The sequence below is a fragment of the Trichomycterus rosablanca genome, chromosome 12 (genome assembly GCF_030014385.1).
Source record: "Trichomycterus rosablanca isolate fTriRos1 chromosome 12, fTriRos1.hap1, whole genome shotgun sequence".
Taxonomy (NCBI): Eukaryota; Metazoa; Chordata; class Actinopteri; order Siluriformes; family Trichomycteridae; genus Trichomycterus; species Trichomycterus rosablanca.
In genome coordinates this window covers 8,896,100-8,910,409 of record NC_085999.1, presented here as the reverse complement: position 1 = coordinate 8,910,409, position 14,310 = coordinate 8,896,100, and the positions used below count along the sequence as shown (strand labels likewise).

The window sequence follows — 14,310 nt, the reverse complement described above, 5'->3', positions numbered from 1 at the left end:
GTCGCCTCACAGCAAGAAGGTCCTGGTTTTGATCCACTGCGATGGACTGGCGCCCCATCCAGGGTGTTACTGTGTTCCTTGTGCCCATTGAAAAGCTGGGATAGCTCCCCCGTGACCCTAATTGGATAAGCGGTTAAGACAGTGATTGAGTGAGTGAGTGAGCAATAGATGTGGCTTAAACACGTGAACTCAAACTTAATAAGGGTGTCCAAAGATTTTGGACATGGATATACGTGCAGGCTGCTTTTATTTGCAACACACAGTGACTTACATACAGTGTCACTTATAGAATATATTCCTGCTCCTACTGCGACATTCAAACGCCCCCCTCTCCACTGGGGCACATGTCTCTTGCTGTCGAGAATTCCAATGACACTAGAGACAAACCTGTTAGAGTAAGTGCAGAGTGAGCTCAGCGTGTATGTAACACTAGCTTTGTGTGTGTGTGTGTGTGTATTTGTCTGTGTATGGGTGTGTGTGGAGGTGGAGGTTGGTAGATATCTTTATCTGTGTCACTCTACAATAGTGCCAAAGTGGGCACAAGAGCAGCTCAGACCTGGATGTCATTGGACCTTAAATCAACTTCACCTCTAATTTGCCAGTTTCTCTGCCTCTTTTTCTGCCTACTCAACGCCTGTACAGGAGAGCGGAGTGTTTTAAAAGTGCCATTATGCCATGGCGTCTCTGGGCGCCTCCTTCGTTCAAATCAAATTCGATGACATCCACTTCTACGAGAACTGTGGCGGCGGGAGCTTCGGCAGCGTGTACCGTGCCCGCTGGATCTCTCAGGACAAAGAGGTGGCGGTGAAAAAGCTGCTGAAGATTGAGAACGAGGTGGGCGACGTAATTGCTTGAGCTTTTCATATGCGAGTTTTAATTGTCAGTGTGATAATCATTTTAATTGCCTCTCTGCGTGTAGCGCCTGGTGCTGACTTTTGTACCCACCAGTCTTGAATAAGCTTCCCCCCTGCTCTGAAGAGGGTGTGTGTGGTGCCAAGGGGTTTCATTTGCAAGCGAAGATTCATGTGCTGTGTTTAAAAGGAAAATGATCGCATAAATAAATCATATTAGTCTCGTGTAATAACTGTATTGGGATCTGAATCACTTTGAAGTGATGAATTGGTTAATTTGCCTCTCATTTTTAGGTTTTAATTTTAGCTCAGTGTATGACATGCTTATGTATCATGTTTTTGCATTTTTTTGAAAGCATGGCTTGTACAATCAATAATCTGGACACATCATAGACGTCATTATACAAAAATAAGCCTGCTATTGTGATCTATGTCAACTTTTTATTGAGTTAAGTTTCCAACAGTACTTAGTAATCTTTAAGCTGTTTTTTATTTTTTATTTAATACATTTGTTCCAGAATAAGCATAAAAACTCACATCTCATGACATAATGAGGTTTATTTTTGGTGCTAATCTGTCGCCCCTGTGCCACAGGCTGAGATCCTGAGTGTCCTCAGTCATCGAAATATCATCCAGTTTTATGGCGCGATTCTCGAGGCCCCAAATTACGGAATCGTCACAGGTATGTTTGACGCTCGTAAACCTTCTGTCTTTTCTTGTAAGTCACTAGTTTATAATCACTGTCCTTTCCTGGCTGAAGATTTATTTGTTTAGATTAATGATTAAACCACTGATTTATGAATATTAATATTTGCTTAAACATTTTAATCAGTTTTTATTGACGCGTTCTAAGAAACATCCACACTAAGTCAACATCTAAGTCAAGACTGTATATTTTATCTCGACTATCACTGGTTAATATCTGTGTTGTGGAGGATGTGGAAAATTGTGAAGGCACCAGGGTGATCATTCCGTCTGGCGTCTCAATGATAATGTAATTTAACCTTCATTACTCATTAAGCTGTCAAACTTACTGTGATTGTTTTCAACCTTTAATGATCTGCACTGCATTGACAGTACTATTATAATGATATACGTCCACAGACCATTTGACCTGTCCCACATTTTTATTGTCCACTGTTCATGAAAAAATCCTAGTCTAAACAGTTCTAATCTTTGTTTGTAGAGACAAATCTTTACATCTAAAGACCTTTTCCAATTGCGTCATGCTTGTTCTGCCGAATGCCAACGTGTCATATTTTCTGACTGCTGGATCCTTTGCTGTTAGTTATTGATCCGTGTAGGCAAACGCTGTCCACCACTGACATTTTCTCCATCTATGTTAAGTTAGTCGTCTTTCCTGTTATCATGATGTTTGCATCTTCATATTGACCTGAAGTCACAAGTTCTCAATCTACTAGAATTCACCAGTTAGGGTTCACCAAAAAAAACGACTACATTCTTCATACCAAAAGATGGACTCGCTCAATTATTATTGCAGATACATGGTCTGGAGCTGATTGTGGAACAAACCATAGACATCACTTGATTAGGCGGTTGAGCTCTGGACATATACATGTTTTGGTTTTTTTTTGAGTGGGATGTTGGAGAACACCTTGTTTTGGAGTCTGTGAAGTAGTGTGAAACCACAAACTTCTAACGTGTGAGTCCTGAGTAAAGCTAAGAAAAAAACAAGCCTTCCAAAATATGACCTGGAGAACATACCACCTCCTTAAGAAAACCATCAGGAAACGATTTGAGATGATGGACATTATTGACAAGGAACTATAGATAGATAGATCGATAGATAGATCGATAGATAGATAGATAGACAGACAGGCAGACACTTTATTTATCCCAAAGGAATTTATTAGAGGAGCTATAAATGGAACTCTAAGACATCATTAAAGAAGAATCAGAGAATAACCTGGGAAATACTGAAAAGGAGGACGAAATCAAACTGTATGATCCAGTGGAGATTGCAAAAAAAGAGGAGAGGCCAAAATCAAGATTAAAATCTTTAAAGGGAACTAAACTGTAAATTCCAGAGAGCTGCAAAAAGGAGAAGGACCAGTACTACAACATCTGTAAATCTGTTGATTTTCTTCATACCACACCAGTAAAATTATGCTAAGGATTATTCAACATAGACTAGAGCCTTACATTGGAAGAGAGCTGCTAGATGTGCAAGCAGGATTTCGAAAACGCAGAAGAACTAAATTATTCTGGATTGTAGAAGAAGCCCAGGAATTCAATAAGAAAATCAACATGTGCTTATTTGTTGACCACACAAAATTATAGAATGTCCTCAGTATGATGGGAATACCAGAGCGTCACATCGTTCTAATGAGGAATCTCTACACTGATCAGCAAGCCACAGTCATGGCAGAAAGTGGACAGACTGGTTCCACGTTGGCAGGGGATCGACAAGGCTGCGTTTTGTCACCATTCCTGTTTAACTTGTACACTGAACATATTAGAGAGAGAGACAGGACTGGAGCAAGATAATCAAGGATTCAAAGTAAGATAAAAAAAAACATCAGTAACCGTCAATGTGTGGATGACAACACTCAAAACAGATACATTAAAGACTAAGAATATGGGACTTAAGTATGAAGAAGACAAAAGGCATGAATGACCAGGACAGGAAAGACCACCAGATTTGCCTACATGGATCGATTAATAACAGCAAATGATCTTGCAGTCAGAAAATAGGGCACAGACTGGCACCTGGCAGAGTAAGAATGAAGGAACTGAAAAAGATCTTCAGATTTAACATCAGTTGATATTTTTGTTGATGGTGCAACATCAATCACACCACCAGTCCTTTTTATGACCATATTGGGAGCTCCAAACTTAACCTAAGACCACATCTTAGGATCGCACATGGAGATACCAGTTACAGTAAATATGACTTAGTTCTAGCTCAGTGGTTAAACTACTGTAGTAGTTATAGGAAATTCTCTGGTTCAAGCCCATCTGCTAAGTTGCCACTGTTGGGCCCCTAAGTAAGGCCCTTAAATTTCAATTGCTTAAATTATATTTAAATGATAGATTGTATTGTATGTAGATTGTAAGTCATTTAGGATAAAAGTGTCTGCTAAATGCTATTAGCGCAGTAGTGGCTGTGCAGGTAAGGTACTAGTACTAGTACTAGTTACCAAAAGGTTGCTGGTTCAAGCCCCAATACTGAAAGGCTATTATTAAATCATAGCATAGTGAAAATGCCCTTATTTTCAGCCAAACTGTTAACTCCATGTGTTGCTTATTCTGTGTGTGTGTTTTTTTTAATTACACGCACACCTATTTACACTAATAATACTTTAAATCTGTGTCACAAGCAGAGACCTTAAGATCAGGTGTGGTAACCATTATTGTTCTGATCACACACCAACAGGAATTTCTAGAATACGTTATGGCATGTTTCTTAGAAAGTCTTAAAAAAAAGTGTAGGAAATGCACAGCTATAGGGCGTGTCTCATGAGAGAACACAAAGTCCACAGCAAAGAATAATGAACTGGATTTGACAGTTTTACACTCATGTTGTACTGACTAGTATCAAGGTTTTTTTTGTGTAGGTTTTTGTATAGATGAATCCAGAAAGCAAAACATAAAAACATATATATTGGTTCTATACATTTATACATATACATTTGTGGATTTGTTCCAACTACTAAAGAGTAATTAAGCATTAAAATGTGCTGAAATAAAGTTACCAGGGACGCTCAAACAGTTGCATAACACTGTATGAGTCCATGTTGATACTGTGTTTATAGAAAAGGGAACTTAGTTCCGCATGTTATCTATACACACACACACACACACACACACCTGCATGTTTACACATCTAGAAGACTTTGGAAAATGCAATGTTCACTTTCCCATGAAAAATACTGGACAGCAGGGGTCACTCTCATCCTTTCAAGACAAGAAATATTCATAAAGCACAGCAGGCACATACTGGCATGATGAATTTGAGAGATTATTATCTCTTCCAAACTCACTGAGGCATTTAGCGATGCTATGTGGTCAGTCAATGGAAAGTATGCAGCAGCACTCCCAAGAAGGAATTAAGTTGGCTGAATGATTGCTTCCCAAAACTGCCTTATAGGTTTATGGCTGTAAAGTTTACATTTATTTACTGGAATAACAAATGTTGAATAGTAAATAAATATAAATGATTTATAAATATTTTACGTCAGTAAGAAAAACTGGACATAAATGACATATAGTTCTAGCTGGACTGCAAACTTAGCTACAATCAGTAAAGCTCTGGTCAGATATTTGAGAGAAGATTTTGTATTTCTAGAAATATCAAATTTCAGGTCCCATCATTATCTCTACAAACAATTGTCAGTAATTGCAAAGTACATGGAAGAGTGGTCTTGTTGACAAGGTCGAGAAGAGTTTTCTCTTAATTAAATGTGTGCAATTAATTAAAAGCTGCTGGAACAAAGGTCTGTCCAGAGTCAAGCAAGCTTCACATCACCGAAGAGGCCTGACTAAACTTCATTGCCAATCACATGACAGAAAAAGGTTTTTTGGCTCAAAGGATGTTATGGGTGAAAAAGGTGACACATTTAAACCCAACACTGCTGTACCTACTGTCAAGCATGGTGGTTGTAGTATTATACTGTTAAACTGCCAGTAAAATTGGAGCATTGCAGAAAGTGGGTGAAATAATGGCTATATGTCCAATAGGACAGTAATTCCAAATACAAATAAAGTTTTTAAAAGGTTCTGACCTGAAGAACACACAGCCTCTACAGAACAATTAAGTTTGTGCTGGATAAAAACAGATTTGGTTAAATGTTAACAAATCTGGTAAGTAAAGTGGTTCAACCTGTTTTGGGCTAGAAGCTTGTTGATGGTTATCAGAAGTGGCTTGCTGAGATAAAAATAGCTGAAAGATATCTTTGAAGAAGCAGATTTTGTTCTTTAACAAGATTTTTTTTTAATCAGACTACAATGACTTATGTATGTATTCCTGTTTCATAAAAATATCAAGAATGATTTATTTCTTTAATGAATTACTTTTCACATGGTCTGTAATAATAATAATAAGAAGAAGAAAAATGCTGATTCTGTGCATGTGTGTATTTTAGAGTATGCCAGTGGGGGATCCTTATATGAGTATTTATCTAGTGATGCAAGTGAAGAAATCATCATGAAACAGATTATGACCTGGGCAACAGAAATAGCTAAAGGTAAACACGAACATCCACCAGAATATACATATAATGCATGTATTAAAAGAGCAGTTTTGTAAAATGCATACCCTGAATGTCACTGCTAACAAAAACTCTATTACATGGTAATACATGGTAAAAGCTGCTGTTCTGACTAATATAACTACTTTTGTATTGCTCTCTTCCCACCGTCTGCAGGAATGCATTATTTGCATGCGGAAGCCCCAGTGAAGGTCATCCACAGGGATCTGAAGTCCAGAAATGGTATTTATACCAAATAATGCACATATTCAAGAAAAATTCTCTTCATCCACCTGTAAAACATTTAGCAACAAACTATAATTAGATCATAATGATTTTTGTCTGACCTTTTAAAGCATCATGTGTTTTTTTCACAGTGGTCATGACAGCAGACAAAGTACTCAAGGTATTTCAGTATGCAAAATCAATTATTTATTTATTTATTTATTTATTTGTGGGATTAATAGTTATAGATAGACTAATAGTTTGTCATGTTACTAGTAAGTTTAAAGCATAATTACATTTAATTACATTTAAGTTACAGTTCTGGCATACCTATATATCTAATATGCCTACATGTCATTTAAAATACATACATAACGTCTGTGTCATTCATATAATTTCAGATTTGTGATTTCGGAGCATCCAAGTTTCACTCTCACACCACACACATGTCACTGGTGGGCACATTCCCCTGGATGGCACCGGAGGTCATTCAGAGTCTTCCTGTATCTGAAACCTGTGATACGTACTCCTATGGAGTGGTAAGTTCATAGAATGTGACACAAATGTTACAAGACGTATTTATGTATAACAGTAAAATCTAGGCAGACATTAAAATATTTAAAATATGTATGCATGAGTGAAAAGATAAATAAAATAAAATACTGGTAAATATACAACTCTTCTTTCTATAGGTGTTATATCAATGTTTTATTTTTCTATATTCTATCAGATTCTATATTGTATCAATCTAGTGCTTTTGTAATAAACATGAGCAATTTTAGTATATAAAAACTAGCAATAAAATACACAAAGTTAAAAAGCTAAAATGTTTCTATGAGAACCTGGGGTGGTCTAGCGGCCTAATACACTAGCCCACCCCCTGAACTCATGAGTCAAGAGTTTGTAAAAGGAGACTGAGTGGGTATTCACCACCATGCTGCTGCAGCTGTGCCTCCGACTCTGTCCTTGAGGCACTGAGACAAATATATACAGTGGAAATAGTGACGGTCTCCGTTTGTGCTTAGACTCACTGCTGGTCAATGTAAAGCAAGGGTGTCGTGTGGCAGGCAGAGGTTGCCAGAGTGCACAAGAAAATTAAGCGTATTCCAACTAAATGCAAAAATAAATTATATTCTATCAAAGTTTTGGCTTGTATTTCTGTGTTAAACATTAAAACATGTACAAATAGGCACTAGTGCAGAGATCTTTTCTGACAACGACAATTAAAATATGATGATTAGTTATTTGATTATAATAATGGTCATTGATAAATTACACACCTAACAAATCTCATCCACTCAAATTAGTACAATAAGCCTAATTAGTGCAATAATTGTGATTACACAATTAAGTAAAAATGTTACAGGCCTAACTGCAGCATAGCAATGCTAAAGCACCATCTGTCTTATTTTGTGTGTATATGTGTGTGTTAGGTTTTATGGGAGATGCTGACCCGGGAGATTCCATTTAAAGGGCTGGAGGGACTGCAGGTGGCTTGGCTAGTTGTGGAGAAAAATGAGGTAAACAGTAAGATAACTTCAGCTCTCTGTCTCTTTATAAAAGTGCTATTAGCTGCTCTTTTCTACATCCAAGCAGAAACAATTGTTATGAACAATTACACTTATCAGGGCGGTTGTAGCCTAGCGGTTAGGGTACTGGACTAGTAATCAAAAGGTCACTGGCCAAGCCCCACCACTGCCAGGTTGTCACTGTTGGGTCCTTAAACAAAGCCCTTAACCCTCAATTGCTTAGACAATATACTGTCACAGCGCTGTAAGTCGTTTTGGATAAAAGCAAGTTATCAGGTGTTTACACTTGGGCCCAGCCCAAAGCATTGCAACACTTGCTAGACCTCAGTAATGTGATGTATTGGGCAGTTCTAGCATTTTGGGATATAAAATTTTAACATTTTGAAATGCAAAGTACCCTATAACTACAGCTTGTTTTGAATGGAGTGATTTTGAAGTGAAATCAATCACAGTGCAGAAGTAAATAATGTCTACTTACTTAAAGATCAAATCTGGGTGGTGTAAGGTCTTCCAGTTCTTTATTACCCAGTCATATTCAATATCTAATAATAATTACATGATTATGAGGTCCCCCATAATTCCAGAGGTACCTAGCTATGACTAAACTAAAAGCAAGGCCAATTAGTGAGCCTGTGTGCTATCATCAACTACAAAAAAAGGAATAAAAAGGAATAAAAACTATAGAATAGTTGAGACTTTGATTTTGATTTATTTTTTGTAGTACCTGCAACCAATGCACATGAGCTAATTAGTAAGTGGACAGTCTGGAACTGGCTTGTTTGCTGGCCTACTAGACGGGACCACTTGATGTAGGCTGTCTACAAAAATGCAGTTGTAATAGATTTTGTGTATAAATTTGGCAACTACAAAATAAATTGCATACAACAGAGATTCCTATACTATAGATTATGCTAGGAACCCAGTCAATTGACACCACTGATTTAATGTGCAGTATTAAATTGTGGGTGTAGTTTATAGGATGGCAAGAGGACACAGATGCTTTGTCACTTTGCTTGTTAATAAATGTTTACAGATTGTAATTTATTGCATTTATGTCCCCCTATATAACTAAAACAGTTGCATGTTAACCACAGTATTGTTCTTCTTTGGTCTAAGCATTTGCACCTGGCTTCTATTTTAGTTTTTGCAGGTGTGTGGATTTGCTTTAAGATTCAATTAAAAGGCACACCCAGCCGCATCAAGCAAATACTAATATCATTAGTCATGCCAACACATTAAAAGTAATTTAAATAAAGGTTTATGACATTGTACAATTTAGAGATTATTGTTTATATAAATGGGATTTGTCGGTTGATTGTTTGTAAGGTAAACAATAAGTTATTTATAATAAGTTAATTAAATTTGTAATAAGTTTTATGTAATTGTTTGGTGTGTGTGTGTGTGTGTGTGTGTGTGTGTTTCAGAGATTAACCATTCCCAGTAGTTGTCCAGCCAGTTTTGCAAACCTGATGAGGAGATGCTGGGAAACAGATCCAGTTGTAAGAACTGAGTCACCTCTTATGATCTAGATTTCATTCATTTCACTTTACATTATAAGATTATGGCTGCGAAGATAGTTTATATAATTTAATCAAGTTTCTGAATAGATCAAACTCACAAACCTACAGTCATCGGTACATGCTCTTTTTAGAAACTGTAATGTTTTATATGTGGTACTGTGCTGGTTTATGAGCTGGTTTGTCACTGTGTGTATGATACAGATCCTTTCTCTGTTTTGCAGCGAAACAGTGCCAATTGGCGTAATTACCAACACATTAACAGGCTTAGAGATGTGTGACTTTAGTTGGGTTTAATTAAGCTGACTGAAGCTTCTAACCAGCGGGAGAAAGTAACCCTAGGTCACATATTGTTGTTAAGATAATTCGGAAATGATTTTTTAAATGTGGGTGTTTAGACAGACATTTTTAATGTGCATAGTTGGAAAAAAGAAGGTATGTGTAATTTATAATGCTTTGCATCTGCATTCGTAGTGCAAACCAGATTTAGCATGTCACTGAAATTGTTTTTTTGGCCCTGTAATACTGTGTGACACAGTCAGTGTATCCAGCTTGAGTTATTAATACACCTCCAGTAGCACAGCAAACACACATTCACTAAGAGTAAGTGAGTCAGCGTACTTAAGACATGACCAATATAAAGACACCTTCCTTTTTAAAGCTTGTCATTCAGAATGTATGTATATGAACTTCAGCAAACTTCTGTCACCCTCCTATATAGGCTATAGTACCTCTTTATTTTAGTTTGGCAGGTTACATAGTTCCTAAAACACTGCTTACCCAGTGAATGATAACTAATAAATGGCTGTTTCCTGACCCAGTCTTTAACATGCTAGTCATTAGAAGGGTCAAGAGTTTTTTATTGAGACGGAGTTCCCCTATACATGGCATGAAATTCCATTGTTATTGTGTAATCAGAAGCTGTTTATAAACCACAAAGGGATTTTTCCTACATACTGTAGACTTCATCCTTTCTTTGGATAACTTATCATGTAATACACACACTGCAACTGATTTAACCAAGTATATGTTTTTAATAACCAAATTATAATACAAACTTGTATTTGTTACACCCTGGACATTTGACTATGCTGTTCATTAATAATCAGATGTTACAGCAACATTTTACTGAACCTTTCTGTAATCAGAAAAGTCTCACTTAAAAGTATTAGAAGGCAACGGATGTTAGCAAGTAGGCCTTTTCAATGGAGTCTCAAAATGAATGCAACTATAAGAACAAATTTATAATCTACGGATAAATAATAAATAACCCACTATTTGATGTCACTATCATTGTTATAGCTATTAAATTCAAATGTCAAACCCCATGTATCAGAATCAAAAATATGTAACCTGTCATCAAATTAAAAATAGCTCAAATTTAGCACTGCTGTTGGTAGGTCTATATCAAGGGTCGGCAACCCGCATGCGGCTCATTCATCCTTATACTGCGGCTCCTCGTGGCTTGGGAAAATAAATTATAAGTATTTAATTGAAATGTATTTTATTTGTGTTTAAATTGTAGTTCTAAATTGGAAGATTATTGTGATCTTAAATATTAAAATAAAATTATATTTTATTATTTTTTGTTGCTCAAAATAACCGTCACACTCTCAGAAGCCGGTATACCCGCCAAAACGCCGTGCATTTATCGAGATATTTATGCAGATATTTTGCAAATATTTATTTTTCATTGTTTAGTGGCATAGTGTTTTTTTTCCAATTTATTTTTAAAATTCAGGTCAAGGCTCCGCTACACGCTCCGAAAGCCCAAAGGCGATATAAGGATGACGGCTCACGGCATTTTGTTTGCTACATGGATAATTAAAGTTCAGCTTTTTAATTCATTTGAAAGAGACCTTCAACTCGGCATGTTTTTTTATTATTATTTTTTCAAAATGTGTTCATTACATAAATAAAATTTAATTTTCTCTGTAGCACTTCATGGATTTCATAAGCAACACACTATAGTTGTTTATACAAAGCGTAAAGGTAAAAAACAATATATACAGTGTTATCTTCATTTTAGATGTCAAAAAGTATTTGCGGCTCCCAGTGTTTTCTTTTCTGTGGAAACCGGGTCCAAATGGCTCTTTGGGTGTTAAAGGTTGCCGACCCCTGGTCTATATGAACAAAAGAAAGGGTACATCAACTGCTGCAATTATGAGCTCTACTGGCTGATTAATGGCTCCTGCACAGACAGGGAATAATAGACAACAGTGCTTGACTCTCCGTGCACAATATGGCTCTCCATAAAAACTCGCCTAGTGCAGGTGAAAAAGAAGTTGTTGGCTACTTCACACAGGGGTGTGTGTTAGTCATGGCCTTCCTTGGTCAGGAGTTGAAGTCTGCAGCAAGAGAGGAAGCAAAATGTGATTGGGTAATTGGAAACTATTTGTCATGATGTGTTAGTTAGGAAACAAAGACAATGTAAAAATCTATAGGACCTTAAAGCCCTGGTGTAATACAAAACCCAGGAATCTGTAGGATTATCCTAGTTTTATTACTTTTCCTGCATAGTATATTTATACAACTGAGGAATCTGTAGGATTATCCTAATTTTATTAGTTTTCCTGCATAGTATATTTATACAACTGAGGATCCATGTATTCGAATTTATATTATACTGTAAATAACTGATTTTAAAAATTTGAGATTTTGTCGGAGTTGCAAATGCTTTGTGTTGATTGTTGGATATGCACTATAGCTAAATACTGTATATGTTCTTTCTTTTGTAGAAACGGCCCTTGTTTAAAGAAATCCTGTCCATACTAGAGGTCATGTGTAATGACAGCCAGCTCTCCGAACAATGCAACTCATTCTTGCATAACAAAGCAGAATGGAGGTAAATCCCCCCCACATACAGACACGTATATGTTCATTAATGATGTATAAAAATGAACCATAATCCACTTTCTGGTCTGGTGAAGTCTGTGGGTCAACCAAAGTACAAGAAATCAGTTTAATTTAGGATGTTCATTGGTCAAGTCATTGTCTTATTTAAATATACTTGCTTTAGTACATAGCATGAGACAGTTCTCTATTAATGGCTGGGGGGTATAGTTTGTCTGCATTATTTGTCTACTCTGGAAGATTCCGACTGTATGAGCTGTATGTTGCTATATTTAATCTGGCTGGAAAAGGACATCAGCAGATTCCTGTTCTTTAGGTTCTTTTCTCAGAGAAACAGAAAGTGAAAGGTGCCAACATGATAGCTGCAAAACAAGTAAACCAGGAGCACATGAGAATGTGAAATTCTATAGATGTTTGTCAGAAATGTGGCAAGCATAGAAATCAATTAAGCTGGGAGTTTAGAGTTGAAGGGGAGGGCTGGTCACTGGGAGGGCACTAAATGTGAGGGGAAGACCCGGTTGCATCAATTCTCTATAAATAATAATGACGCCAAGCTGAAAATGTACTGCAGACACACTGCGCCCTCTGGTGGCCATTATTACAAATTATTAAGTCCTGAAGCATGTTGGCTGTTCGTTGGTGGACTATGTGAAAGTATTTATAATTCATCCAAATATAACTATTATATAGTATTTCATTTTAAAATATGATTAAGTCTGTAAATCAAAAAGATTTATGATTTATCTTTTATTTATTTATTAGGATTTTAACGTCCAGTTTTACACTTTGGTTACATTCATGACTGGACAGGTAGTTACTCATTACACAAGATTCATCAGTTCACAAGTTTAATGTCAAACACAGTCATGGACAATTTTGTATCTTCAATTCACCTCACTTGCACGTCTTTGGACTGTAGGAGGAAACCGGAGCTCCTGGAGGAAACCCACGCTGACATGGGGAGAACATGCAAACTCCACACAGAAAGGACCCAGACCGCCCACCTGGGGATCGAACCCAGGGCCTTCTTGCTGTGAGGCGACAGTGCTACCCACTGATCCACACAAGATTTACGATTTACTAAATACTATAACAGGCAGCACGATGGCACAATGGGTAGCGCTGTCATCTGACAGCAAGAAGGGCCTGGGTTCGATTCCCCAGCCAGGGCCAGGGTCCTTTTCTATATGAAGTTTGCATGTTCTCCCTGTGTCTTCTTGGGTTTCCTCTGGAGCTCCAGTTTCCTCCCACGGGCCAAACACATGCAGTCAGGATGGATAAGTGGTGCTACTAATTTACCTAGGTGTGTGTCTGCCCTGTGATGTACTGGCAACCTGTCCGGGTGATCAATTTCCTGCGTTTTGCCCAATCAATCAGACCCGCTGTGACCCTGACCAGGATAGAGCAGTGGTATAACAGACAATTAATGAATAAATAAAAAACAGTAACAATAATGCATAGCACATATCATAGATGTGCTAGCCCTCCCCCGCTTGGCTGTGTCTGAAGAAAGGAGACCAATGTGATTCATCAATGCAGCTGTAAATGCAACTTTTGCAGGCTGATCGAGGTGCTTGCACGAGAAGATGCTTTGTCAATGCTATAAATGTAAATGTAAGCAGAGTACTATTAGCACACAAAGTATGCCCAGTATGCTTAATGAGTTACAGCTTTAGCAAATTTAACGCTTATTCTATTATAATCTGCAAACACCTTTTTGCCTTCATATTTCTAGTACTTAAACCTTTAATAAATACTGTATCTGTATGATTGTGATTATGAATAGTGTTGACTCTATGTGTGGGTTAGTGTGTGTGAGCGAGTGCACCTGTGTTTCAAAGAGTGATATATGTGTGTGTGTGTGTGTTTTCCCTTTGTGAAGGCGTGAGATTGAGGCGACTCTGGACCGCTTGAAGAAGCTGGAAAGGGACCTAAGCACCAAAGAGCAGGAGCTTAAAGAGAGAGAGCGCCGCCTCAAGATGTGGGAGAAGAAACTCATAGAGCAGTCCAACACTCCGGTAAGTTCTTACCTTAATCTAGTTCTGATCACACCTTCATCACAAGCAGCTTTCTCATACAGCACAACCCCACTCACTCACCCCCTGTCTGTAGTGTCACATGTTGG

The 14,310-nt window shown here is 37.4% G+C and overlaps 1 protein-coding gene across 2 annotated transcripts in view; it reads left to right on the top strand.

Moving 5' to 3' along the window:
* The window catches only part of map3k20a (mitogen-activated protein kinase kinase kinase 20a), a 37,710-nt gene that overhangs the window by 6,960 nt on the left and 16,440 nt on the right, over window positions 1–14,310 (top strand). For both annotated transcript variants that reach the window (XM_063005667.1, XM_063005666.1), the window contains exons 2-11: window positions 643–834; window positions 1,446–1,533; window positions 5,957–6,058; window positions 6,239–6,304; window positions 6,439–6,467; window positions 6,688–6,825; window positions 7,720–7,806; window positions 9,240–9,314; window positions 12,071–12,177; window positions 14,068–14,203. In XM_063005667.1, coding sequence (XP_062861737.1) covers window positions 676–834; window positions 1,446–1,533; window positions 5,957–6,058; window positions 6,239–6,304; window positions 6,439–6,467; window positions 6,688–6,825; window positions 7,720–7,806; window positions 9,240–9,314; window positions 12,071–12,177; window positions 14,068–14,203 — 987 coding nt within the window. In that variant the 5' untranslated portion in view covers window positions 643–675. The remainder of the gene's footprint in view (window positions 1–642; window positions 835–1,445; window positions 1,534–5,956; window positions 6,059–6,238; window positions 6,305–6,438; window positions 6,468–6,687; window positions 6,826–7,719; window positions 7,807–9,239; window positions 9,315–12,070; window positions 12,178–14,067; window positions 14,204–14,310) is intronic.